We start from the raw sequence: 27831 nt of genomic DNA, 5'->3' as shown, positions 1-27831 counted from the left end.
GAAAATGGGAATTTATTGATTTAATTTGTATTTTTCTGGTTACTAATGAGACTGTTTACTCTTGAGAATTGTTAGTTCATATACTTTGCCAGTATATGTAAAGTTTTAAATTGATTTGTAATTGGAAATTTATTGTTTACAAGCAAAAATAACAATATTGAAAAAGTAACAACATTTATCAGGGTGATTCATGTGATAGCTAAAATCAGAAGAATTAAGTCACCAGCAAGTAAAATTTAACACTTGCCAGTCTTTCTACTATTCAGTAAAATACCTATGATTTACTTTTAGGAAAACACCCACTGTCACACTAAATTAACATTTTAAATCTGAACTTGATTGTTTTCATTTGCTTGAATATTTGTTTTGATTCTTTAAGTTCCTTAAAAGCTCTATTCATAATGTAATTGTACCAAGTTTTAAGAGTGTATACATTTTTGTTAAAATGTTACTTACATAACAAACTAACAGATCCATAAGTAAAACCCAAGCATCCCAGAATGAAATTGGGCAAACACTATGAACCAGTAGATTTCAGAAGAACATCACATGTCTAGTAGCTACAAAAAAGATCCTCAATTTCTGAATTAACAGAATAATCAGAGAAATGTGAAGTAAAAACAACAGTAAGATACCAGTTTATTTCCATCAGTTTGGCAAAGCATTTAAAAGTCTGATCAATACCAGATCCTGGTGCTGGGCCAGGGAGTTGGGAGCTCACCTTCAGGGTGGAGGGCATAGAAACTCTGGACATGTCTCCTTATTTGAAGAGTGGCAAATGTCTTCTGGTCTGTGGCTTTTTTTTTTTTTTACATTTCTCATTTATGGTCTTTTCAGTTCAGAAATGTTTTAAATCCAGCTAATATATATCACTCTCTCATTTATAGTTTCTGTTTTTTGTGTCTTCTAAGGGAAGATTGTTTTTTGCTCTTAGAAAGTTATAAAGGTATCCTTCTGTATTTCCTTTTAAAAGTTTTAAACTTTTGCTTTTTTACATTGTCTTCACTCTTCCTGAAGAAAAACATTCTCACTGTACTGTGAGGAGAAGAATTTATTTCTTGATATTATGACAGCTACTGAAGTTCTTGCCTTGCTAGTCAAAAGAAAAGTTACACAACCTGGACCAGGCACGGTGGCTCACACCTGTAATCCTAGTACTTTGGCAGGCCAAGGCAGGAGGATTACTTGAACCCCGGTGTCTGAGACCAGCCTTGGCAACATAGCAAGACCTTGTCTCTACAAAAAATTAAAAAATTAGCTGGGTGTGGTGGCATGTCCCTGTAGTTCCAGCTACTCAGGAGCCTGAGCCCAGAAGATTGAGGCTGCTATGAGCCGTGATTGTGCCATTGCACTCCAGCCTGGGTGACAGAGTGAGACTGTGACTCAAAAATAAAAGTGTGCAGCCCCGTGAACCTACTGGTTTCCGTTTTCTTTCCTTAGCCCTAGGTCAACCTTTGATTTGGTTGCATTACTGGAAATCCACTATCCCAGAATGGATGTAGAAAGATCAGTGGGTGATGAAATGTGTAGAGATTAAGAGATGACAGGGCAGTCATGTCTAGCAGAAGGATGGTTGGCGGGTTCTGGAGGTGGTGGCAGGTGGTGAGCCTGAGGCAGGAGTGTGATAGTGTAGGCCAGTTTGGGTCAGACTCTTGCCTGCCAGACCCTGCCCAATGTTTGTTAGCTAGGGCAGGCTACTTAACCTCTTTCACTTTCTTCATCTATAAAAGGTGGGTCATAATCACATCTGATTTTTATTTTGTCTTGATTTTGTTTTGTAGAGGTAGGTTCTCTGCTCTTTCTCCCAGACTGGAGTGCAGTTGTATAGTCAGAGCTCACTGTAACCTTCAACTCCTGTGCTAGAGCAATCTCACCTTAATCTCAAGAGTAGCTGGGACTACAGGCATGCGCCTCCATGCTTGGCTAACTTAATATTTTTTGTAGAGACAGGAGTCGTGCTATATTGCCCAGACTGGTCTTGAACTCTTGACCTCAAGCAGTCCTCCCACCTTGACCTTCCAAAATGCTGGGATTACAGGCATGAGCCATCACATTTTGCCCACACCTCAGATTTACATAACACTTTTGAGAATTACATGAGCACTATGTGATAATTATATGTGAAATATGTAGTACAAGTCTTATTAAATGTTAGCTGTTATATCATAAGTTGAATCAAGCCAAGAGTCCAGTTGTAGGCATTTACTATGCTTCCTGAAGGAGAACTATTATTTTTGAATTTATTTATATGATTGGTTTTAATGATGTTCATTGTATATAGGACAAACTTAAAAGGTGGGTAGGAAGAAAGAGAGAAAAAAAGGAAGGAAAGAAAAAAGAGAAGCTTCTGTGACACTCATTTTTACTGCCTGCTTCATCAGATCTTTTGTTTATTTGGGAGTGGTGGGTATCTTTTATCACTTGGCACAAATAATGTTTTAAGATCCTGTTTACTCAGGTAATTAGGTTGGTAAAATGGATCCCAATGTACATTTAGTGAATTGACTGCAGGAATTTCTTTTTAATGTAGAGACATTGCAACTTGGTTTATAAGATACTTATTTTCAGAACTTTTGAGAGAGGACAATGTACTTGGGAAATGATTTAATGGGGAATTGATAAAGCAGTGTTTTTACACTGGAGAGCATTATAGCAATAATTTCTATGGTGAAAGTACAGCTGAATTTTAAAGTGTTAAGTGGTCTTCATTGTATGTTGGAAAAATAAATTAGACATTTTCTCTTTGGTTGATAACTTGGTTTCAGTTATTTAAACTATTTGTACTGCCTGCCCTTTATGGATTGTGATTTTTACTAACCTGTGGAAAACAAGAGTTTTACTTTAAGTGTTTGGTTTTTAGATAAATAGAATGCATTAGCATTGCTGCCGCTATTACTGAGTCAAAAATAAAAGTGAGAAAAATAAGTAAGAACATCTTTACTCCTAACAGATTTTTCATTTATCATTGATAGTATCCTTAAATTGTATATTGAGAAATCAACAGGGATACCTGTGGGCCCTCGTGAGATGTTCAGATAGCTCTATAGTTGTCATGGATTTGCATTATATTTGGCTTTTAAATTTTTATATATTTATTTATTTATTTAAAGAAAGGTTTTTTGCTCTGTTGCCCAGGCTGGAGTGCAGTGGCCCAATCATAGCTTACTATAGCCTTGAACTCCTGGACTCAAGCAATCTTCCTGCCTCTGCCTCCCAAAGTGCTAGTGTTACAGTCATGATTCACTGTGTTCATCCTTGTTTGGCTTACTTGAACTGCTTTTGTTAATTAAGTTTTTTCTCTAAGATGTGGTATAGCAGATCCTTAGTACTTGAATAGCCTAAGGGATAGCCCTTTAAGACTTAATTTTGCAGAATATGCTTATAATTCCCTTTCTAGTTGTATGGTTTCAGAGGTGATAACATTTCTATTTTCTTACTCTTGGAGAAAAAATATACTCTGTAGGGAATATTCTGTGGGGAAAACAGGAAGAACTTTATTTTCTGGAATTTTATTGTTAGATACCCTATGGACTAGGAGTCTTAGGGACATGGTCAACTGCAGAGGACTCTGCATTTACTATGTCTACCTTTTACCAAATGCATTTAGATATTTAAATACCAGTGTTTATTTCTAGGCTAAATTATTATTTGAAATAATTCAGATCAGCTGTGTCATATGATGTATGAAAACATCTGTGTTATGATTTGTGGTCAGAACTGAAGGGACTATACTATCCCTTCTCTGCTGAGTTCTGGCTTCATGAGTGGACAGCTCTAAACTGCTGCTGACAAGGTCCTGCCAATGGGACAGGCCTTTTTATTAGACAGCTTATCTTTTTTTAAGTTCTTGTTTCTTTTCAGTGGGATCTAGTGGGTCAAACAAGGTAAAGGTGACTACTCTCTTTTTTAAAATTACCGTTTTGTCTTTATAAGCTACTCTGCTCTCTTTATTTAGTACTGGACCCAAGAAAAAGTCACTCTGCCTAGCTGCAAAATCTAGGGTTTTCCAGGCCCCTGATGAATATAATTTTTTAGAAGACCTGATTCTCTCCTACTCCTCAGTGTTTTCTTCCATCTCTGTGACGTTTTATCCTCCATCATCTGCCTCTATGATTCCCTGTATATTCTCTTGAAGCATCTTTTAGCTGATTCTATCCTCCTCTCATTCTTTATATTGCCACCAACTTTGTTCTCACCCTTTATTGAATCTCACCTGGGTTATAGCAGTAAAACCTAGCTGATCTCCCTGCCTCGTGTCTCTCCTAATCCTTTCTTCACAGGGCTGCCCAAGTAATCTTCCCAAAGTAGTGCTGGATTTTGTTATACCCCTCGCTGAAAACACTTGAGTGACTCCTTGATGCATGTGGGATAAAACAGCTCTTCTGGGCGGCACTCAGGACTTCCGTTGTCTGCCTTAACAGTATTCCCCTGCATTGTGCCTACTCTATATCCAGACTTTATCCTTTGGCTCTTGTTGGAATGTGCTTTCCTGTCTTTGCTTATGGAAATTCTCAGCATCTCATTTTCTTTGTGACATTGTCCTTGACTCTAACACAGAAGAGTGTGTGTTTCTTATTCATTTAGTAATTGCTTCTTATTCCTTCAGCAAAGTCTCAAAGGATGTGTTAGGGATATAAGATTAATAAAACATAGGCCCTGTTCTCAAGTCACATCAGTTGTGGAACTTGTCATATAGGCAATGTTCTGTAATGTGATGTGTGAAATTATAAAATAGTATTCAAAGTGGTAGAGTCACAGACTCTTTACACAAGTACCTTGAAGTTAGGCCATGTTTGTCCTTTTTTTCCCCCTAAATTTTCTTTATATTATGTAGGTTGTTTGGTAATATTAGTTGCCCCTTTGTTAAATGCAATTTTTATTGAATTGTTCTTCATTATTTTCTTGCAGTAATCTAATGACTTGGTGACTCTGCTTTTCTTTTTTCTATCACTCTTTTGTATTGTTTTGTTTTATATTGTTAATCCTTGTTACATGTGTAACAAGGAAACTGTTCAGTTTGAGAACAAATAATTTTTTATCATATTTCACATGTTACGTGTCACCATTTTGAAAACTCAGCTGTATTTCATTTCTGCTTATTTATCTATAGAAAATTGTTTATCCTTTTAACATCCTATGAACAGTGGTGTTCAAGTAAAATGGATTGTTTCACACTGGCATCACAAACAAGTGCGGTGTTTGGCATATGGCAGGTGCTCAGCATTTCTTCCTTGACAGTATGAAAATAAAGAAACAAGTTTTGTTGGCTCTTTATGCAGTTGCTCGAACTGATTTTGGTTTACATAAAAGGTCCTATTAGGTTTTGCTCTTGCCTGCCAAGTTTAGTATTGTAGACAACCATTCAAGACATCATGGGGAGACCAGCATGCAACTTGTACAAGACATTCATCTGAACTATTAGGGAAATTTAACTTTCTCTCATCAGCAACAGGATGTGGGCATTGCAAGCTCTGGAGAAAATGAGCTCCAATTCTAGATCTGCTGTTCATCCATTTCATTGCCCAGGACAACTGCAGGGTTTGTAGCATCCCAGAAGGTGACTGTCTTATACCTGAACAGTATTTCAGTGATTAAGCTTAATAAGGGCAAGGATCACATTTACTTTGTTCACTACCGTGTGCTTTGTATCTAGCACAGTCCCTGGCATGCAAATAAAAGAGGGAATGTGCACCAAAAGCCTGGTTTTTCCTTTTATTGGAGTAATACTTTAATCAGTGCCCAGATTGTGAATTATTATCGAGTATGTGGTTACTGTCTGGTGTCATGTGCAAGCCAGCTTTCTGCCATTGTCCATGGGGATGTGGCAGGCACAGGCAGAAGATGAAGTTTAACAAAAGGAAAACAGCTCAAGGAATCAGCAGTATGCCAGCTTCTTAGGAGGCAATCCCTTCCAAATCCTCCCTGTGCTTTTAAAGGTTGTTAGGATTTAGAAAACGAACATCTATCTAATAAGTCTTCTGTAGGCGAAAAGGCCGTTCCGTGCCCCTGCCTCTGCTGAGGTTGTACCGTCCTGGCAGGTGCAACAGCAGGGTGAACGGCTGAGCCTTTTACCACTCAGCCGCACACACAGAGCTGCTGGTCTCAGGCACAGGGAAAGGACAGCAGCCTCAGGCGTTAGGGGTCAAATGAAGTTGCAAATGGTCATTGCCTACCATCTTACAAGTTTACAACACCTTTGTCAAACCCAGTGTGCTCTTCTGGGGGTGGTGGCTAAAAACTCTTGATCAGAGGATACTTTTAAAAGTTAAGTAAACAAGTACTTGGGAGTGTTTTAATGAATAACAAAGACAATTTATAAGCAATCTCATAAATGCAGAAAATTTAAGCTCAATTATGAACTAACAGTGGTGACATATGAATGGGCAAAATGATTTTCTTTCTATATAAGATTCTTCTTCTAAACTTCTTTTCTTTTGTCTCATTCCCAGATGATTTTTATTTATTTTAGATTATTTTCAGAATATTTAAATTTAAATCAAGGACGTTTATTTTCTAATAATTTTATTTTTAGATCATTAGAATGAAAATTAAATGTAAATGGTTAAAGATACCTAACAATTATTTTTTGTTAAAAAACTGTATTCTTATTGTAGAAGCTGTAGAATATTTATTAGTATTAAACCTGTATGGGGACTTAATATAAACAGTGCATTCTGTGTGTCTTAAAGTAATCACTTTATATTAGTCACATTAATTTTGTAGTATGAGGGGATAGCCCTGAGGAACCATAAAGCTACTTGAAGCACTACAGTCAGTTTGAAATCATGGGGAAGGAATTGTCTGCAGTTCAATAAGTTGTGATATTTAGGGAACATGTGTGAGCTCCTGTATTAGGGGTACAATAGAATCACCTAGATGGTAGACATGTAATTGCTTCATATTATTGAAATAGCAATATTGGTATGCTCATTTTTAACTACCATATAACTTACTCAAATGAATACTTTTTACTTAGAAGTCAACTTTGCTTATGTAAATGGGGTAAACTTTTAAAGTATAAATTTATAGTAGATGATCTTAATTGTTTGTGGAATAAAGGGATATTTCAGCCACATTATTATGCAGAATATTAAATGTGACATAATCCAGACAATGCCACATTTTGCCACTTATCCCATCTGTTTATTTAAAGCAGGAAAATATGATTTTACTCTTTTTAAAATTTCCTGATTATTTCTCAAGTTGAAATGAATTGTTACTGATAAAGAAAGCATTTTTCCCCATCTGCAGAAATAGCAGCTTCTGTTAAAATCTAGATTATCACTTCAAGAGCCTCAAATTAATGTAGTTCCTCAATGTTAGAGAAGTAGATCCTCTTTAAAACCTCTTAAGAAGACATACTTCTTGCATATTCATTTTAACTGAGAAATGTCTTTAGCATCGCAGGGGCATGATTGTCACATGTGGACTGTCTGTTCTTCATCAGCTATTCAAGCCTGGTACTGAGTATTGAAAATCTTAGGTCCCAGAAGAGCAGGGCCGTGTCAGAAGTTTACTCCACTGAACTTACATCGAGGCTTTACCATTATTGAGAAGTTTTTCTTTTTCTTTTCTTTTTCTTTTTTTTTTTTTGAGTTGGAGTCTCACTCTATCACCCAAACTGGAGTGCAGTGGCCGCTCCTGGCCACTGCAGCCTCTACCTGCTGGGCTCTGGCGATCCTTCCACCTCAACCTTCCAAGTAGCTGGAACTACAGGCGCGTGCTACCACGCCCAGCTAATTTTTGATTTATTGTGGAGATGAGGTCTCACCAAGTTGCCCAGGCAGGTCTCGAACCCGCAGACTCAGGCAATCCACTCACCTCGGCCTCCCAAAATGCTGGAATTATAGACTGAGCCACTGAGCCTGGCCAAGTTTTTCTTATTTTTAAGAGAATAATATTTTAACAAAATTCTGTTTCTGTTTTCAATCTGTTCTGCTCATTAGTTATCTTTGTACAGGGCTTTTGTGAATTCATGTATTTATATGTTTTCTGTTTACTTGAGATGTGCCTCGGGATCTGAATGACTGTGGTTCTTATTCTTTTGGGAGCTTCATTGAACTTTTCTGTGCCAGTTGCTGAGTTTAAAGTAGATTACTGCTCTCGTGAGCCCACAATTAAGTGTCAGAGGTGGGCAACAAAGTGAGTTATTGTTCTGAAATGGGCATGTTTGGTTAGAGTATGATGTGGGAACACAAGAGAGGAGTATGCAATCCTGCAAAAAAGACATTAGGGACCTTCCCAGAGGAGTGATGCTTGTGCTGAATCTTACTAGAAAGAGTAGGAATTTGCAAACCGGGGAAAGGGAGTTGTATACAGACTATTCTAGGTCAAAGATACAGGGTTAAATAAAACACCCCCCTCCCCCCAAAAAAAGGGATGATCAGAATCTTCTGGCTCTTTTGGGTCTGACTGGAAATGAGGCTGGAGAGATAGGTGGAACCAGGCAATGAGGAATGGCCTTTGCAGTAGGATGACCAGGTATTATATTATTCAAACCAGGACTTGAAAGTAAAAGGAGGAGCTGTTAATAATTACACCTGGACAACAGTCATAAACAGACACTGACAATGGTAAACTGGGATATATAGTCACTTGATGTAAAAGCCATGTGAAGGAGTTGGCACTTTAAACAAGGTAGCAACATGTCTAGTTTGCTTTTAGAAGTAGGACCTTGGGATTAGTAGTGTGGAGAATCGGATGTTGGAGATGAAGGGTGTGTGGGGGGAGACATGCATGTGGGACTTGGGTGGGGAAGTGGTATCAATTAAATGACTGCTACAGTAGTGGGGAAAGGATGGATTTGAGAGGTATTAAGAGAAATAGAACTATAGGACTTAGTGATTTGGATTCCCTGTGTGGGGTATAAGGAGAAAAATTGGTCTGGAATGAAAATCCATACTCTGGTTTAGATGCCTAAGTAGACTGAGGGTCGTTCAGTGAAACTGAGAATACAGAAGATACTGGTTCAGGAAATGGCTACTTGCCATGGAGCTATACAGTAGTTGAATATGAGTATGCAACTCTGAAGAGGGGCTCAAGCTGGAGTAAAGTAAATATGGCTGTTTAAGAGGCAGGCTGAGGAATTACAGCCTGGAAAGGTGATTGAGAGGTTGACAGTAGAAAGGAAGGAAATGAGGAGTGGGTATAATTGAAGCCAGAGGTAGAGAGATTCATGTGCCAGAAAATCATGAACCTGGAGGGCATCTTCTGGCCTTGAAGCTATGTCGGTAAGCTTTCCCTGTGCAATTTTGGTGGCGTCATTCAGGCTGAAGAACCCTGCGTTGTGTTAGTGAATGGACTTAGAAAATGAAAGGGAACAGGCAGCCATTCCTTTATGTACATTGGATGATTGGTTCCTTGGAAGTACCTTCCTTTTCTCATCAATTAGCATACATGGTAACTTGAGCAAGAGAATAGTGAGGCATGTATGTATTTTTGTTAGGGGCTGAAAAGAGATACACCAAGGCTGGCAAACCAGGCCCGTTAGTTGAATGAATGTGATCAAATTTTAACAATATTTATAATACTAAAAAGAAATTGTTTCTTTTTTATGTTATATTCCTCTTACAAGGTTATCATCACTCAATTCTCAGTGTAGTTATTTAGAAGTCCACATTCCTTAAACGTAAAATATCTTAACTTGGCTTTGAGTGGGGACAGAAGAGGGAACACAGCGGTGACTCTCAGCTACTCAGGGGAGGAGAGCTAGGTCACCTAAGAAAGTTGTGCACTTTTGAAGTGCAGAGTGGAAAACTGGACCAAAGAGTGTGTGGATACTGTTCTTTTCATTATCTGTCCCTGATTTGAAAACACTATGTGGCTTTACTGTTTCAATAAAGGTTGTCATTTCTCTTCACTTTAAGTGAAAACCAGAGTCTGCCGTTCAGGTAACTAATGTGGTATTTTGTATTTGTTAATGGTGACTGAAATTTTCAGCCTCTTAATTTTTGTTTCTGCATTTAAAATTTAATGTTTATCTTTGCATTAGTTTGTTTCTGAACAAGTTTTTTAATTTTATGTTTAGTATTCATTGTTTCTGTTTTTTATGAAGATATTTAAACCTTCATTTATTTAACATTTGTAACATCCAAAATTTAATAATGTTAATATCAGACTAGAAATGTTTCCATCATTTTTTCTTGTAGACTTTTTTTTCAGTCTCTCTTTCTAATAATTTGTCATACTTGTTCACTTGAGCTCTAAAATCCTACCCCTTATTTGCTTGAGGGGAAACATATTGTAATAACTGGCATTAAATAATTTTCCCCTAAGCAGTTTGCAAAGAGCTCATGGTTTCATAGGCCGTTTTTTTTTGGCAGGGGGACTAATGTCGTAGGTAAGTGATGTATTTAGCTTTTGTCATCCAGACCATAAATAACAAAAAGGGTCCTTATTGTCTACCTAGGTGTATTTTTTTAAAAAAAAACTGAACAGTGTTTAACAGTAGAGAACGCAGTTGTCACTGCTGAGGAAAGAGGAAGTTGGAAGGAAGCAGCGGTCAGCAGGGTCAGTTGTCACAGAACAGTCAAGTAAGATAGAGCTAAAAGAGTTCCCATTTGCTTCAGCCTCAGGAAGTTCTTGGCAACCTTAGAGAGAGCAGTTGGCAGTGGAGGAATGAACAGCAGCCAGTTGCCGTGGTACTCAGGAGTGACAGGGTAGGAGGCTGAGGGGCATTGAGCAAATAGCTCTTCTGAGGAGATGACTGGAGCCTCCTTATGCCTTCTCTTTTGCTCCTAGTGAACCTGTATTTTGGGACTTTCAAGAAAGCTTCACAAAGTTCTCCAACTTTAAGATCATTCATTGATGAATTTATTCCCTATCTTGAATCAAAGAAAGATTTAATGCTAGAGATGAAATCTTAGAGCAACTGAGATGATTTGAGAGCTTATAGTTAAAGCTTAGGCTGTTCTTATTTTAAACGAGTGAGAAAATAAGTGTTTTTGTTTTTTGTTTAGTTTTGTACATTTGTGGGAAATCTTTGGGTATGTTTTTCCTGGGCTCCTAAAATCCAGAAGGAGGTCTTGCTTCCCTCCAGGGCGTATCATCAGTGGAAAGTAAAATAAGCAGTAAAATGAGCTTTTTCCAAGTATGAAAGAACAGACGTTTGCTTTTCACACATGGAATGTAAGTGTGGCTTGCTTGCTAACTGTGACTAAAGAGCATGAAGCTGCATAGGCAACCTGCATAGGATGTTGGGATTGCTAACTAGGAGTCTCGGAGAATGAAAATGAAATCCTGTCTTCTGTTTCTTATTCATTCCACTCTGTGTCCATGGGGATGCAGCATTTGTGAAGGAATCAATTATCCATTTGTTAGTCAGAGGAGCCTTACAAATTATACATTAGCAGATTGATTTCTTAGGTTCACTGTTGGGGTACCAATAGCTAAAGGTGGGATGATGAGGAGTGTCAGGGGAAAACAAGTTGCCACAAAGAACACCATTAAAAGCAGCTTTCGAAATGACTGTGAATTTATTCCTAATTGAAGAGCTGACATAATCCATATGAAGTGTATTTATTTCAAGCATTTTACATTAGGTAATTGATTATCACATGAGGTGTACGTTTGGTAATTTTGCCTTTTCTTTAAATTTAAGAACTTGAGACCACCTGTAGTGGACTTAGATTTAGAAGGTATGTTCTGGTCCTTGCCCCCTCCTGCTCACTCGGACTTCTTTTTTTTATTCCATTAAGGAAACATTTTTGTATGTTCTATATTGTCAGCTTGACATTATTGATTTTTGAACAGACTCACTTATATTGTCCAGAATTCCAAACATGTCTCCATTAGAAATAAAACTGTAGCTAATGGAAGCTACAGCTGAGGCCTTTTCTTTCTGATCTTTTCTATGGTCTCTTTCCCTTTCCTACATCTAGCCCAGTAGTCTATCTTGCAAACACCCCAACTTATATGCTTAGATATGATACTTTGTGCTTGTTGGCTGTTATAGTAAAGATATGTGAAAATCAGTCGTTTAAAAAATACAAAATCTTACATTGCCAGGCTTCCCTACAAGTTTGAGGATATCCTGGAGCCTTTTTTTTTTTTTTTAAACTGCTCTTACTATTTGTTTTTTTGTTTCCAGTATATAGAAATGGCAGATATATTTAAGGCATTTGTTTCTATTTATGAGAAGAATGATTATGGATGCCAGGCCATTTGTATGCACTGTTGACAGTTGTAATATTGAAATCCTCTTGTTTATTTGTTCTTTATTAAATGTTGTGGGATGGTTATGAAAATGGAATGTGCATAGTGATGGTACTCAGTTATCACTCAAAATAAAATATGTGCTGTAGAAAGATGGTTCCTACAATGATGATTTGGTTCCTTATTGGTTTTAGATGAGAGGATTTGATACTTGGTTATACTTTTTAAATATTTTTCTTCTGATTACAAACTAAATATTTATTGCCTAAGTCTAGTGAAACACAGAAAGAGGCAACCTGAACAATAGTAATATCTTAGTACTCAGATATAACCAATACTAATATTTGGGAGTATCTACTTCTTTTTTTTTTTTTTGGAGTCTCACTCTGTCGCCCAGACTAGAGTGCAGTGGCCGCTCCCAGCCACCGCAGCCTTGACCTCCTGGGCTCCGGTGATCCTTCCACCTTAGCCTTCCAAGTAGCCGGAATTACAGGCATGCACTACCCCACGCCCAGCTGATTTTTTTGACTTATTGTAGAGGTGAGGTTTTGCTGCCCAGGCGGGTCTTGACCCCGCGGGCTCAGGCAATCCACTCACCTCAGCCTCCCAAAGGCGCGGGATTACAGGCTGAGCCACCGAGCCTGGCTGGGAGTATCTACTTCTAGTCACATATATGATATGCTAATAACCTATAAATATAGTCATATTTGTTAACATTGGAGTATATTTACCTGAAGTTGGCCAGGCTTCAAAGTTTGAGAGCACATTTCTCTAGACTGTCAAACGTACCCAAGACTTCCAGCGACATTTGTGCATTCTGAGGATTCCCCAAACCAACCCCATTTTTGATAGTTGGTAGAAAACTTCACAGAACTCAATGAAAGCTGTTATACTCATGATAATGGTTTGTTATAGGGAAAGGACGCAGGTAAAAAAATTAGCCAAAGGAAGAAAGCACATAGGCCACAACCTAGGATGATTCCAAATGTAAAAGCTCCATTGTCCTCATAATGTGTTACCCTTCTGGCATAGATATGTACCAACCAGGGAACTTGAACTTCACACACGCTTTTATTGAGGTTCTTTTACACAGGCATTATTTACTGATGGGCTGATTGATCTTAGCCTCCAAGCTAACTGATACCAAAAGCCCCTACCCTAAATCACAAGGTTGGTCTTTTTATCCTGCCAGCTCCCATGCTAAGTCTCTTGGCTGTGGCAGGCCCACCCTAATATCGTGTGTAGCCAGCCCCCCGCCTTTAACCAAGACATTTCTATCAGTTATTACAGATTAATTTCCAGAAGCCAAGGGTAAAGGCCAGACTTCTACTTTACTGCATAATACATTTTTGTTAATTCCTTTTTAAAAATTATCATTTTGATTCCTTGCTGTTAGAAATTTTTATTTCTCAGTATTTTATAAAAGGAACCTGTTGTGAAAAAGCCTTTGTGAAATACCTTTGACTTCTCAATGGTTATAATAGGTAATCCATATTTTAAATATTTTTGATACACATCACATACTCTTCAGAAACTTTTTCCAAGTTTAAATTCCTACCAGTAGTGTAAAAGGAGTGTCCATTTTTTTCTGCTTCCTTGCCAAAACTAGGTACTGAAAAAATCTTTGCTTATTCTAAAGGTAAAATGCCTCATTGTTTTAGTTTTCATGTACTTGTTATTAGTGAGGTTGACTCTTGTTCTTGTTTACTTACAATTTATACTATTTCTTAATGCCAGTTGACTCGGTGAGTAAAAAATTCAAATTTCTTCAAAAGCCACTCTAAAGAAATATTTAAATATGTAATAAAGTTCAAAGCTGCTTTTAGTTTTCATGACAATAGGTATTAAATATCTTTAATCCATAATGACTTGTTAAGAATCAGTTAAAAAATTATGGATACCCCAGTAACAAAAGACTCTGCCTCTGGATTCATGCGTAGAACTTATAGTTTAAGACTACCGTTTTTACTGATGTATTAACTAATTTTCCTCTCCAACACTAAAGTGACCCAAACGATAGAAAATATTTGTCCTTTCACTTTAAAACAGAGAAAGGCAGGATGTAGTAAATAATCAGTTACTAAATACCTCTTTTTCTAAATGAATCAGTTAATGCAATTGCATTGATTTTGGGAAAGACATAATTCAAATATTAATTTATAATCCTTTAAAAATAATTGCTAATAAAACTACAGTAGAATGAACAACATCCAATTCCTGAATAGAAAAGGGAAAATAATTTGAGTAACCTAGCAAAAGAATAACAATGATATGTGGAAACATAATACTAAAAACCATAAAATAATATAGTAAACTAAAGCAGTGTTAGATGGATCAGATATTCAATTGCTAAAAGAAAAATAGCCTCAGCTTTCAAGGACACATATTCCACAAAATGATGGAAGTAAAAAATAAAGATGTGAGCAAAAATACACCATAAAAAGTCAAACAAAAATTGTGTGTTGGCAGTAGAAATGTGATAAAAAGTAGAGTTTAAGGCAATAGAGCATTAACCAGCAGAAGGCATATTATATTTGTTTCATTTACGAGTTAAAAGGAAAATACAGTATAATAGTTACACCCTTTGATGTGTCAAGTTTTATGACACCCAGACCAAAGTTAATTTGAAATTCAAGGAGAAATGAACAGAATTACAATTATAGTGAGATGTTTTTAGAGTTTGTTTTCATCAATATTTGATAAATGAAGAAGAAAGTAGTAAATATAGAGAGAAATTATATAAATAGCATGCTTAAATATATCTGTATATTTTGAGCTTTATTTTGGGCTCATATATGAATTATCTTGAAATTATATCTTAGGTTAACAAAGAGAAATTAAATTTCTAAAAATAGATATTATACAAACTGACCACAGAGTGTCACTGACCATAGCGCCATCACACTAGAATTTATTAGTAACTAGATAAATAAACAAATACACCATCACCATCCTTGAAAGTAAAACAAAATAAAATGTTACCTTTCTCAAAAAGGAAATCATTGTTGTAATTACACACTAGCTTTTGGCCTTTGGTGTGTAGTCAATGATAAATGGCAAACATTTTATTATTACATGATTAACAAATGAGTAACTGCAATTATTAAGTAATATATTAGTGTGAAAATTAGAAGAAGGTGAATAAAATTCTTCTAAAACATTGAAAAATTATTAAAGAATATATGGAAGAAATTAATAAAATAGCAAACATTTTAAAATACAGCAAATTGATTGATGGAAATATTGCTTCTGTAAAAAGGCTCAGTGGCTCAGGCTGTAATCCCAGCACTTTGGGAGGCTGAGGTGAGTGGATTGCCCGAGCCTGCGAGTTTGAGACCAGCCCAGGCAACTTGATGAGACCTTGGCTCTACAATAAAGACCAAAAATTAACTGGATGTGGTAGAGCATGTTTGCAGTTCCTGCTACTTGGAAGGCTGAGGCGGGAAGGATTGCCAGAGCCTAGCAGGTTGATGCTGGGATGGCCGTGAGTGTGCCACTGTACTTTAGTCTGGGCAACAGAGTGAGACTCCAACTCAAAAACAAAAAACAAAAAACAAAAACCAGTACAACTGATAAACCTCATAATACATACTAGTAATCATGGAAAAAAAGGAAATCAAATATTTATATATATGTAAGATACTGCCATGTATGTACATTTATATTTATAAATATGAAATAGGAAAATTAATAGTACCTACCTCATAGAATTGCTATGAGGATTAAATGATATGATATGTATAAAACTCTTAGCGTATATCCTGATGCATGATCACCATATAGTAAATATTAACTTATCAGTAGTAGTAGTTTTACTATTTATTAGTAGTAATATTAATACTATTAAAATATTGAAAGAACAGAAAGAAAAATAAACATTTTTATAACTATGAATTTGAAATACACTATTTTCTGGAAAATATACATGTCCAGAATAGAATTAGATCATTTGAGTAGCTTGACAATCATGGAAAAAACATTAAAAAAAAAAAAAAGTATAAGAACTAGCCTATTGAAGATGCTGATTTCAGACATTTTCGTGGGCAAGTTTTTTTAAATTTTCTTTAATTTTTGATGTTTATTTTTATTGTAAAATGTAACTTTAAAAATACATAAAATGTGTAGTAAAGCAGTCACAAAACAATCACATAACTGCCATTGTTGAGATAGACCATGTGATTCCTTACAGTTTTGTATAACTACTGTACTGAACTTTATAGTAATAACTTCTTAGCTTTTCTTTTTCATTTTATAACCTTTATGAGTACCCCCTATGCTGTAATATGACTTTGCCTATTTATGTATGTTATATAAATGGAATTGTATTATACATGTCAAGAATGAGGAAAGAATGTTTACTATCATTACTAATCCTAGAATAAAACTGTCAAACAAGGGGAAGACCTCTAAGAGAAGAGTATAAAACTTTATTTAGAAACATTGAAGACAACCTAAATAAATAGAAATGCTTCATGTTTATGGATGAAAAGAATCAATATTGTAAAGATAACAAAAGAAACGCTCTCAACATTTTACCATTAAGTGCAACATTTTACTAACCATTAGGAAGATATCCTTTAAGAGGTTGAGGAATTTTTCTCCTAGTATGCTTAGAGTTTTTACCGTGAATGGATGCTGAGTTTCATCAAAAATTTTCTGCATCTATTGAGATAATTCAATGATTTTTCTCTTTTAGTAAAATAAGAAATTATATTGAGTAATTTCCCTGTGTTAAGCCAGCCTTGTATTTTCTGGAATAGAATTAACTTTTCTCTATACACTGACTTTGTTAATAGTTTCTTTAGGATTTTTCTATATATGATTATGGGTTAGATTTGTTTGTACTTTTTCCTTCTGACAATATTCTTGTTAAGCTTTGTTATTGTAAGGTTACTATAATGTTATAGTGGTCTGTTAAAATGAGTTGGGGGAACATTTCCTCTTTATTGTCTCTGGAAGAGTTTGTATATGATTAAAATCTTTATTTGAACTTTTCTCATCTTGAATGAAGTTAATATTCTAACGAGTGTGGAAATAAATAAGTAAAATACATAGTTAGATTGTAGTTTGTGCTAAGGAGAAAAAAACATTGATGGAGTTATGAAATGTTTGGGTAATGTGTTGAACTTTTAGATTGGTTGGCTAGAGAGTCTTATTGAGAAGGTAAAAGATGATCAATGAAGAGCGGGTAGAAAAGCTTTCCAGGCACAGGATAAGCAAACGTGAAGGCCCTAAGACTGGAGAAGCAGCAAAAGGTCATCAGGATTGAAGTGGAGAGAAGCAGGGGTAGGGAGGAGATGAGGTCAGAAGTTAGAGGGAGGGCGAAAGCCAGATCATTCAGAACTGTGAGGTCATAGAAAAACTGTGGCTTTTATCCTGAGATGAGAGGCCATTGCAGGATTTTAAGCAAAGGAATGACATCTTACCTAGCTGTTAGCACTGTCACTCTGCTGTCTTGCTGAGAATAGATTTCTGAGAGACCTAGGGCAGGAAGAGGTCAGCTAACTAGGAGACCATTGCCATATTTCAAACAGAAATGATGGTGGCTTGGACCAGAATGGCAGCTGAATGGGTGGTGAAAGGTGGTCAAAGTCTGGATAATTTTTTCTGAAGAGGTGGTAAGAATTGCCAACAGATTCAATATAGAGTGGGAAAGAAAGATAGGAACCAAAATGACTCCTAGACTAGAAAAATATATGTAGAAGGCATTAACTGACATGGTGAAGGCATCAGGGAGAGCCCACTGAGGAGATAATATCAAGATCTCAGTTTTTGGTGTTCTTTAATTAGACGCCTACTAGGTATCTAAGTACAGTTATAAAATAAACAGTCTTACCTGTTGGTCTGGAATAGAGAGAGTTCCAGTTTGATTACTAGGAGACCTTTTATAGCCTGGAAGAGAAGTCAACGTTGTGAGTATATAAATGTAAAAGAGGAGAGGTGCAAGGGCTGAGCCATGAGATACAGAAATCAGGAGTATTACATGTTCCTATTAGGTGGAATAAGTTAGAATTGAAACAGTGGCCATTAAGTTTAGCACCATTGGTATAATTTTATGTTAAGATTCACAAGAAAGAATAAATACTTGAGACAAGCCAAGGGAAATGTGAAAAATTGTGATTAGGACATACCTTACTAGATATCAGAGCATAGTATGTATATCCTCTGTAATTAAATCCATGCTGAATTGATAGGGCAGTGGACAAAGAGACCACAGTTGAAAACGCAGAGTGTTATCTCAATATATATAAATATTTATTATATAATACAGTTCTCTTCAGGAGTAGAAGGATGATATTATTTAATAAATGAGGCTATTCCAAATGAATATTCAAGAAAATAAAATGATTCTGAAGATTAATGACTTAAATATGAGAAATTAAGCAGTAACCATCTTGTAAAAAAATAGCAGACCATGTATATACTATCTGGGTGAATATTATAATTCATATCCTAAAAATAGAAAAGAGCTCTTATAAATTGACTAAACAACAAACATGTTAATAGAAAAAAAATGAGTAAGAAGTGTGAACAAGCAGTTTACAGAAGAGCACATTAATCGGCCAATAGACTAAGAAAAATGCTTAAGTTTATTAGTATCAGGGAAATGAATCAATGAATATTGATCGTTGGCAGAAAAAAAGAAAAAAGAGACCAAACTACTATTGCTAACAGAGTTACAAGGGAAAGAAGATGTTCATAATATTGCCATAATGCTGCTTTTTTCCCTGTAATATTGCTAATGTGATGGCACAAAAAGTTTCTATCCAGGGAGAAACATGTAATGAAAAGTTTGGTTTATTTGTACTTGGAATACCACTGTATGGCTTAGGCACTTAGTAGCACCATAGCTAGTGTAGACAATTCACATAAGCTCTTGAAGACTCAGTTTCTTCATTGTGAGATGGAGATGATCATCCTTTGCTGATGACTTTTCTCTGAAATTGAATATCATATAATGTGTTTGCTAGGTCTTGGGAATTATACAGAGTAGTTCAGAGACTATTAGGACAGGCCATGAACTTTTCAGTACCTGAGTCCTAGAGCAAGTTATACAAAGTTTGGCATGTATATGGAAATAAAATATACTTTAAGATGTAAGGAAGGGATTTGTAAAGAATGCTTGATATATATATATATATATTTTTTTTTTGGTTGCATTGATTATTGGGTCTCAGTTTTTTAGGCATAGGACAGCACTGTCCAATAGAACTTTCTGTAATGGTGAAGATGTTCTGTGATCTGTGTGCTTTCCTTTACAGTAGCCACTGGTTGCATGAGGTTGTTTGGACATTTGAATGTGTTAGTGCAACTGAGGAACTGAATTTTTAAAATTGTATTTAATTTTAATTAATTTAACTTTCAACTTACAAAGCTACATGTGGACAGTACTTTATGGGACAGGACAGGAAATCCAGGCTACACACACCTATAAAATATAATTTGAGGCAGATTATAGTGAAATGACAAATAAATTACAATCAGAAGTATGTGGGATTTGTATTTGCCAAGACATAAAGTGGATATTAAAATGTTATTGGGTAAACCAAAGATGAGAATAAGATCTTTAACACAGAACTGTTAACACAAGATAGGATATTCATTTGAGGAAAGAATTTATCCAAAGACGACTGTAGAAGATGAACGTTCAGACTTCTCAGCCAGAAGTCTGGATATGCTGCCTGGGTGATTTCCCAGACTAGCTTTTGCTTTTTCCGCAGAGTCTTTGCTGCCCAATACAGTGTTCCCGTTGCACTCCGTGTCTTCACTCCTCTCCAGGCCGTATCCCTGGCTTCTCCCTTTTCTCTGTTGTGATTCTTTGTTGTGGTTTTCAGTTTATTCGCCTGTAAAATGGATCACATGTCTGTCTTCAAGGACCTTTCCTCTTTTAATATTCTAGGAGCTTTTCAGGAGCTAGCTTATTTTTCATGGACTTCATCTCAGGGGTGTGGTGATTTAGGGATCAGGATGAGAAAGGACTCTGTAGGCAGTGGTCTCAGCCTCCATATGGGGACGTCTCTCAGCAGCACCAATCAGTAGGTAGCCTTTTTGAGGTTTGGGAGTTTGTATCTGCCTTGACTTTTGCTTGCTAGCTCTGAGATATTTTCTAGTTGAGGATTCAGCATTCAGCCTTGCATATTTCCATTTATTTTATCAACAAGCCAAACCATTTTAACATTAGATATCTCAAATAACTAATGTGCAAGCTCATGTTATAATTACTGTATGTAAGCTTACTTTTCATTGTTAGTTTGTTTCTACTGTACTTTGTATAAGATAGTTGGAAACAAAAAGAAGAACTTGCTTTTTTACAAAGAACTATTTGATTGTCAATATATTTTTTACACCTCTTTTTTTTTTTTTTTTTTATAGAGTCCCGTGAAGATAAATCAGATTAGCCTGGATGAAAGTGGAGAACACATGGGTGTGTGTTCAGAGGATGGCAAGGTATGGCAAGCTTGTGGTCACGTTGCAAGTTGTGCTCCAGCACCAGCCCCAGGTGGTTGGAAAAGCACTCTGCTTACTATATACCTGCATTAAGACAACTTTGATTATTTTTTCCATTTTTGAGTATTGGACTTGCTTCCAATTGGTCATAATTAAAGTAAAATATATTTTGCACAAATGTGCCTTAGGAAAAGTAATTACAAGAATGTCAATAATGTTACTAGTATTAAGCTGATTAACAGCTGTGGCAGGGTGACGTGTCACCTTAATCATTACTGCTGTGCCACTTATACTTCAGTGACTAGTCTGCAGTTCCTGCAGGACGGTAGTTTAATGCCTTTCTGCCATAAATCCACAAAATTGGATTTTGTGGGCATGATTTCTGTGGGCTGGTGGTTTTCATTTTCACACACAAGTTATGAATGTTTCTCTTGAATTATAGAATCTTTTGATAAGCAATCATAGTTTATCAGAAGAATAAAGCGTCTTACAATGGCCACATTAAATAAATGTAAAATCAATATATGTACAGTTTTCTAAAAACCTGGCACCTACTTCCTTGACTGAAGACATACATCATTTGTGCAGTGTATAACTAACAATTATCAGCACTTCTTGCTGATGTTGAGCTGTGACATTTAGTGGTTGTGGTGATTGATTTTCCACTTATAAGAATGTCTTTTTTGTTTTTAAGTCGATGAAAACCTTTTCTAATGTTGGTTTGCAATGATAAAATTCTAATGCACAGTGTATTTAAGCTACTTTTTGAAAATAACAGTTTGAGAGTGCATTAAGATCATTATAGATCTTTACATATTCCTTACTGAATAGAACAGATTTCCTAATCTAATTTTGTTTTTTCATGTGCTCTAAATTCAATGGGCCATTAATGTGGGTGAATTAAAAACAATATACTCACAGTATAAAAGAGATATACCCATTTAATCTGTTAACAAAGCAACATGAGGTTCCCTCATCATACAAGAATGCATTTTATATATATCTAAGCCTAATATTGCCCAAAGAGTCTTTTGAAACAGTAATTGGAACACTATTGCTTTTCAAAAAGTACTGTCAAATTTTACAGTACTTTCTGAAATTCTGAGATTGTCATGATTGTCAAAGAGCAATAAGGGAGGAGTAGGTTTGCACAGAAATTGAGAAGAATTATCTACATTGTTAAAACATTTTTTGTGCTAAAGTATTTGTAAAGAAATGTAATTTTCTTTTTGTTTTCTTGAAGGTAAATAATTCTTTCTGGGATATATCGATTTAATTGAACTAATTTGTTAGAAGACAGTATTCATTTTTAGAATTGGAAATACTTTTTTTTCCTTTTTTTTTTTTTTTTTTGTAGAGACAAGGTTTTGCTATGTTGCCCAGGCTGATCTCAAACTCCTGACCTCAAGTGATCCTCCTACCTCAGCCTCCCAGAGTACTGGGATTATAGGTGTGAGCCGCCTCACTTCTCCTGGAAATAAATTTTTACTGAGATATTTCATTTAAAAATTCTCAGAACTTTCAATGTTGAAGAATTATTATTTAATGCATCAAAAATGGACAATTTTAACTATTCATCTGGTATATGATGAGATGACCCTCAGATATCTTCTTGTCAAACACCGGTCTTAGTAAAATTTATAACTGTCATATTTTTGTATAGACTCATGATATATCCTGAAGAATGATTTTCTCATATTTTTATTAGCATTAATAGAATTGAAAAGGAGTCTTTCAGTGCATATATTTATGTAAGTTAACCCTTATCATGGGTTAGTCAGTACTGTGAAAATTGAGAAGCTAGTATAGAATGACTTGGTAAAGTGTTTAGGGTTGATCAAAACATAAAGATATTTGCAAAGATAAATTCCAGATATCTAGATCTAATGCATCTTTTAAATAGCTTTTGCGGGTTTTTTTCTTTCTTCAGTGTGTCATGGCTCCTAGACAAATAATTATTTATTTGATTATTCCATGGATAACCTTTGATATTTGCATTTAGTTTTTAAATCATATTTCTTGCAGTTGTTTAAAATTTACTATGTTTATTCAGCTGGTGCTGTTTCTAATCTTTTTTTATCATGACTTTTCTATTCTTGAGTTCTAAAGTTTAAGATACACACATACTTCCTGATTCAGGTTTTTTTTTTTTTTTTTCTTTTCATTAATCAGTAGTTTTTATTATGGTTTTGTGGGGTACAGTTAAGGATAGGTGTACAATGACGTTTCATTCAGGCACCCTGTAGATAAGAAGTGTTTTCCCATCCCCCGACAGATATTTGCTACTGTTAATCCCATCCCCCTCCCCCCCATAGTTTCCCAGTACCATCCGTCATTTTCTCATAGTATTGCATTCGATGTTCAAGGTCCATTATATGAGTGAGAACATGTGATATTCGGATTTTTGTTTTTGTGAGAGGTCACTCAGTATTATAGACTCTAGTTCCATCCAGGTTGCAGCGAAATTCATGATTTTGTTCTTTTTTATGGCTGCGTAGTATTCCATCGTGTATATGTACCACATTTTTTTAATCCAGTCCTCTTTTGATGGGCAGCATGGTTGTTTCCAGGTTCTTGCTATTGTGAACAATGCTGCGATAAACATACGTGTGCAGGTATCTTTTTTATAGAGTGATTTGTGTTCTTCAGGGTATATTCCCAGTAGGGGGATTGCAGGGTCATATGGAAGGTCAATTTTTAGAGCTTTTAGGAATCGCCACACTGCTTTCCACAGAGGTTGCACTAGTTTACACTCCCACCAACAGTGTAGAAGTGTTCCCTTTTCACCACACCCTCTCCAGCAGCTGTTATTTTTTGAGTTGTTGATAATTGCCATTCTGACTGGAGTTAGGTGGTATCTCAGTGTGGTTTTGATTTGCATCTCCCTGATGATTAGTGAGGTTGAGCATTTCTTCATGTGTTTGTTGGCTGCTCGAATGTCTTCTTTTGTGAAGTGTCTGTTCATGTCTTTTGCCCATTTTATAATGGGGTTGTTTGTTTTCTTCTTTTCAGTACGTTTCAGTTCCTTGTAGATCCAGGATGTTAAGCCTTTGTCAGACCTAGAGTTGGCAAATACTTTTTCCCAGTCTGTAGGCTGTCTCCCTGCTCTCTTGATGGTTTCTTTGGCTTTGCAGAAGCTTGTCAGTTTAATAAGGTCCCATTTGTCTATCTTCTCTCTTAAGTCCTGTGGGTTTCGGGTTTTGTACAGGAATTGGATGCCAGTTCCGATTTCCATGAGAGTATTTCCTTCCTTTTCTAAGGTTCTTATGGTTTGAGGTTTTACATTTAGGTCTCTGATCCATTTAGAGTTAACCTTTGTGCATGGGGAAGAATAATTTTTTTAAACAAACCTAGTCCAATATCATAGGAAGCATTAGCTATTTTCTATATATGAAATTTTAAAGTGGTTGTGTGTACAAAGAAATTCTGTCTTTAATGGATCACTAGTTTTTAGTGGGAAAATGAATAAATACATAAATGAATGTGTTTCTTGTGAAGATCTTTATACTTGGGTGTGAAGATTGCAGGTTATTGCACATGACAAAATAAAACGTATTAGTGGAGGAGGGGAGAAAGAGAGCTTATCATTCATTCATCGCACAAATACATGTTGAGCTCCTGCTGTGTGCGGGACCGTACTGGCACAGGGAAGGACAGACTTCTTTGAGGCGAGATCCTTAAGTTAGTGGAATGCATTCCTTTCCCTCCTGTAACCCTATGTGGTTGTGTGTATTTATGTAGACATACAGTTTATATTTCCTGGACCACTTGGTCAAGGCCCTGCAGAAGATGTTCCTTCATGAGCTCACAATCCCAGTCCTACAGTTGGGTGTGCTGATTTCAGATGCTGTAGTGGAAAGCAAGAGTCTCGCAGACCTCTACCACCTACGGTGGGTACACTTTCTTTACTTTCGGGAAAATATTTAAGTGGCTGGAATGAAAATTTCCCCAAGATGATATAAAAAGGAACAGCATTTTAAGATATTAATTCTCTAATTGATTATTTGTGTAACTAATGAAGTTCCAAAGATTTGATTTGTACACCAAATAAATAAAAGTACCTGAATATAAATTTATAGATATATTTTGTTTGTTTGTTTGTTTTTTGAGTTGGAGTCTCACTCCGTCACCCAGACTGGAGTGCAGTGGTACGCTCCTGGCCACCGCAGCCTTGACCTGCTGTGCTCTAGCGATCCTTCCACTTCAGCCTTCCAAGTAGCTGGAACTACAGGCACGCGCTACCATGCCCGGCTAATTTTAAATTTATTGTAGAGATGAGGTCTCACCATCTCTACAACCGCACAATCTCTCGAACCCGCGGACTCAGGCAATCTACTCCCCTCGGCCTCCCAAAGCACTGGGATTATAGGCTGAGCCACTGAGCCTGACCTAAAGTTATATTTTTGTTTTAACATTTCTACCTCATCTTTCAGAGAAGATTCTTATTTTAAGGAAATACAGGCATAACTTGAAGATATTGCAGATGCAGTTCAAGAACAAAGTGAAAATTAGAATAAAGGAAGTCACATTAACTTTTTGATTTCCCAGTGTATATAAAGTTATCTTTACACCATGCTACAGTCTATTAAGTATACAATACCATTATGTATAAAAAGGTACATAGTTTAATTAAACATTTTATTGCTAAAAATGCTAGCAGTTGCTTAAAATCATAAACATTGAATTTTGCCAAATTGATTGACTCTTCCTTTCATAAAAAAAATTTCTCTAAGGCTTGTGATGTTTGATTGTATTTTACTCACAGCAGAACTTCTTTCAAAATTGGAGTCAGGGCAACCCCTTCGGGTCCCCTCCCACTGTGGGAACCTTTCTGTCCTCTCAATACGTCCTGCTTTCTCACTTAAAAAAAAAAATTAGAGTCAATCTGCTCAAACCTGCCACTGCTTTATCAAATAAGTTCATGACATATTCTAAATCCTGTGTTGCTATTTCAACAATGTTTACAGCATCTTCACCAGAAATAGATTCCATCCCAACAAACCACTTTCTTTGAGTAGCCATGAGAAGCAACTCCTCATTTGTTCAAGTTTTATCATGAGATTGCCGCAATTCAGTCGTATCTTCAGGCTCCACCTCTAATTCTAGTTCTCTTGCTATATCCACCACGTTGGCAGTGATTTCCGTAACTGAAGTCTTGAACCTATCAAAGTCATCCATGAGCATTGGAATCAACTTCTTCAAAACTCCTATTCATGTTGGTATTATGCCCAGGTCCATCAGAGGAATCACTATCCATGGCAGCTAGAAATACAAAATGTATTTCTTAAAGAATAAGTCTCGAAAGTCAAAATGACTCCTTAATCCATGGGCTGTAGGATGGATGTTGTGTTAGCAGGCATGAAAGCAACATTCATCTCCATCAGAGTTCTTGGGTGACCAGGTGCATTGTCAATGAGCTGAAATATTTTGAAAGAAATCTTCTGAGCAGTAGGTCTCTGCAGTAGGCATGAAATATTCAGTAAGCCATGCGGTAAACAGTTGTGCTCTCATCCAGCCTTTGTTGCTCCATTTATAGAGCACAGGCAGAGTAGATTTAGCATAATTCTAAAGGGCCATAGGATTTTTGGAATGGTACATGAGAATTGGTTTTCAACTTAGCCTCTAACAAGAGAGTCACCCTGTTCTTTGAAGCTTTGAAGCCAGGCACTGACTTCTCCCCTCTAGCTATGGAAGTCCTCAACAACATCGTCTTCTAACAGAAAGCCATTTCATCTACATTGAAAATCTGAGCTGGGCTCGGTGGCTCAGCCTGTAATCCCGCACCTTTGGGACGCTGAGGTGAATGGATTGCCTGAGCCTGCGGGTTCGAGACCCGCCTGGACAGCGAGACCTCATCTCTACAATCAATCAAAAAATCAGCCGGGCGTGGTAGCGCATGCCTGTAATTCTGGCTACTTGGAAGGCTGAGGCGGAAGGATCACCGTAGCCCAGCAGGTCGAGGCTGCGGTGGCCTGGAGCGGCCACTGCACTCCAGTCTGGGAGACAGAGTGAGACTCCAACTCAGAAAAAAAAAAAAAGAAAATCTGTTGTCTAGTGAAGCCGCCTTCATCAAGGAACTCAGCTAGACCTTCTGGAGAACTTGCTACAGCTTCTCCATCAGCACTTGCTGCTTCACTTTATACTTTTATATAACTGAGACAGCTTCTTTCCTTAAGCCTCATGAACCAACCTTTGCTAACTTCCAACTTTTTTTCTGCATCTTCCTCACCTCTCCTAGCCTTTGTAGATTTGCTCTGGGTTTGGCTTTAGCTTAAGGGAATGCTGTAGCTGGTTTGTTCTTCTGTCCAGATCACTCAAACTTTCTCCATATCCACAATAAAGTTGTTTCACTTTCTTATCAATTGTGTGTTCACTGGGGTAGCACTTTTAATTTCCTTCAAGTACTTTTCCTTTGCATTCACAACTTTGCAAGAGGTCTAGCTTTCAGCCTGTTTCAGCTTTCAACATGCCTTCCTCATTAAGCTTCATAACTTATAGCTTTTGTTTTAAAATAAGAAATGTGCAACTCTTCCTTGAACACTTAGGAGCCATTGTAGGGCTACTAATTGGCCTAATTTCAATATTGTTGTGTCTCAAGGAATAGGGAGGCCCAGAGGAGAGAGAGAAACGGGGGAATAGCCAATTGGTGGAGCAGTCAGAACATACACATTTATCAGTTAAGTTCCCCATCGTCTATGGGTGTGGTTCATGGTGCCCCCAAACAATTACACTGGTAACATCAAAGATCGCCGATCACAGATCACCATAACAAATATAATAATAATGATCAAGTTTGAAATATTGCGAGAGGATTACCAAACTATGACCCAGAGTCATACAATGAGCACACGCTGTTGGAAAGGTGGCACCAATAGACTTCTCAACAGGGTTGCCACAAGTCTTCCATTTGTAAAAAAAACAAAAAACAAAACAAAAACAGCATCTGCAAAGCGCACTAAAATGAGGTGTGCCTGTGCCCACAACAGTATTTAGGGAGAAAGGCAGTAAGTTGTGTCTCCAACTGGCTCTCAAATCGTCCAACAGGCAAAGGCAGGGAAGAGAGGAAGGTTGAGCAGACGTGATGACAGGGCCACACTGAGGGACCCAGGTGAGGGACATGCAGTGACACTTTGTGGCATTTGTGCAGCTTTTCTGTACACCTGGAAGCGCTTTACAGTAAAAATGTCTTCAACATGAGTCAGAGCTTTTCTGTTTGAAACCACAATGGTG

General features: G+C 36.7%; 1 protein-coding gene across 1 annotated transcript in view; it reads left to right on the top strand.

Moving 5' to 3' along the window:
- LOC103276889 (vacuolar protein sorting-associated protein 41 homolog) overlaps nucleotides 1-20694 on the top strand; it is a 74964-nt gene extending 54270 nt beyond the window's left edge. The window contains exon 5 of the mRNA XM_021707138.1: nucleotides 20527-20694. Within this exon, the coding sequence (XP_021562813.1) occupies nucleotides 20527-20694 (168 nt within the window). The remainder of the gene's footprint in view (nucleotides 1-20526) is intronic.
- Nucleotides 20695-27831: the final 7137 nt, after the last annotated feature.

The sequence above is a fragment of the Carlito syrichta genome, unplaced genomic scaffold (genome assembly GCF_000164805.1).
Source record: "Carlito syrichta isolate Samal-C Ts95f unplaced genomic scaffold, Tarsius_syrichta-2.0.1 Scaffold316399, whole genome shotgun sequence".
Taxonomy (NCBI): Eukaryota; Metazoa; Chordata; class Mammalia; order Primates; family Tarsiidae; genus Carlito; species Carlito syrichta.
This window is presented reverse-complemented; position numbering and strand designations above follow the sequence as displayed.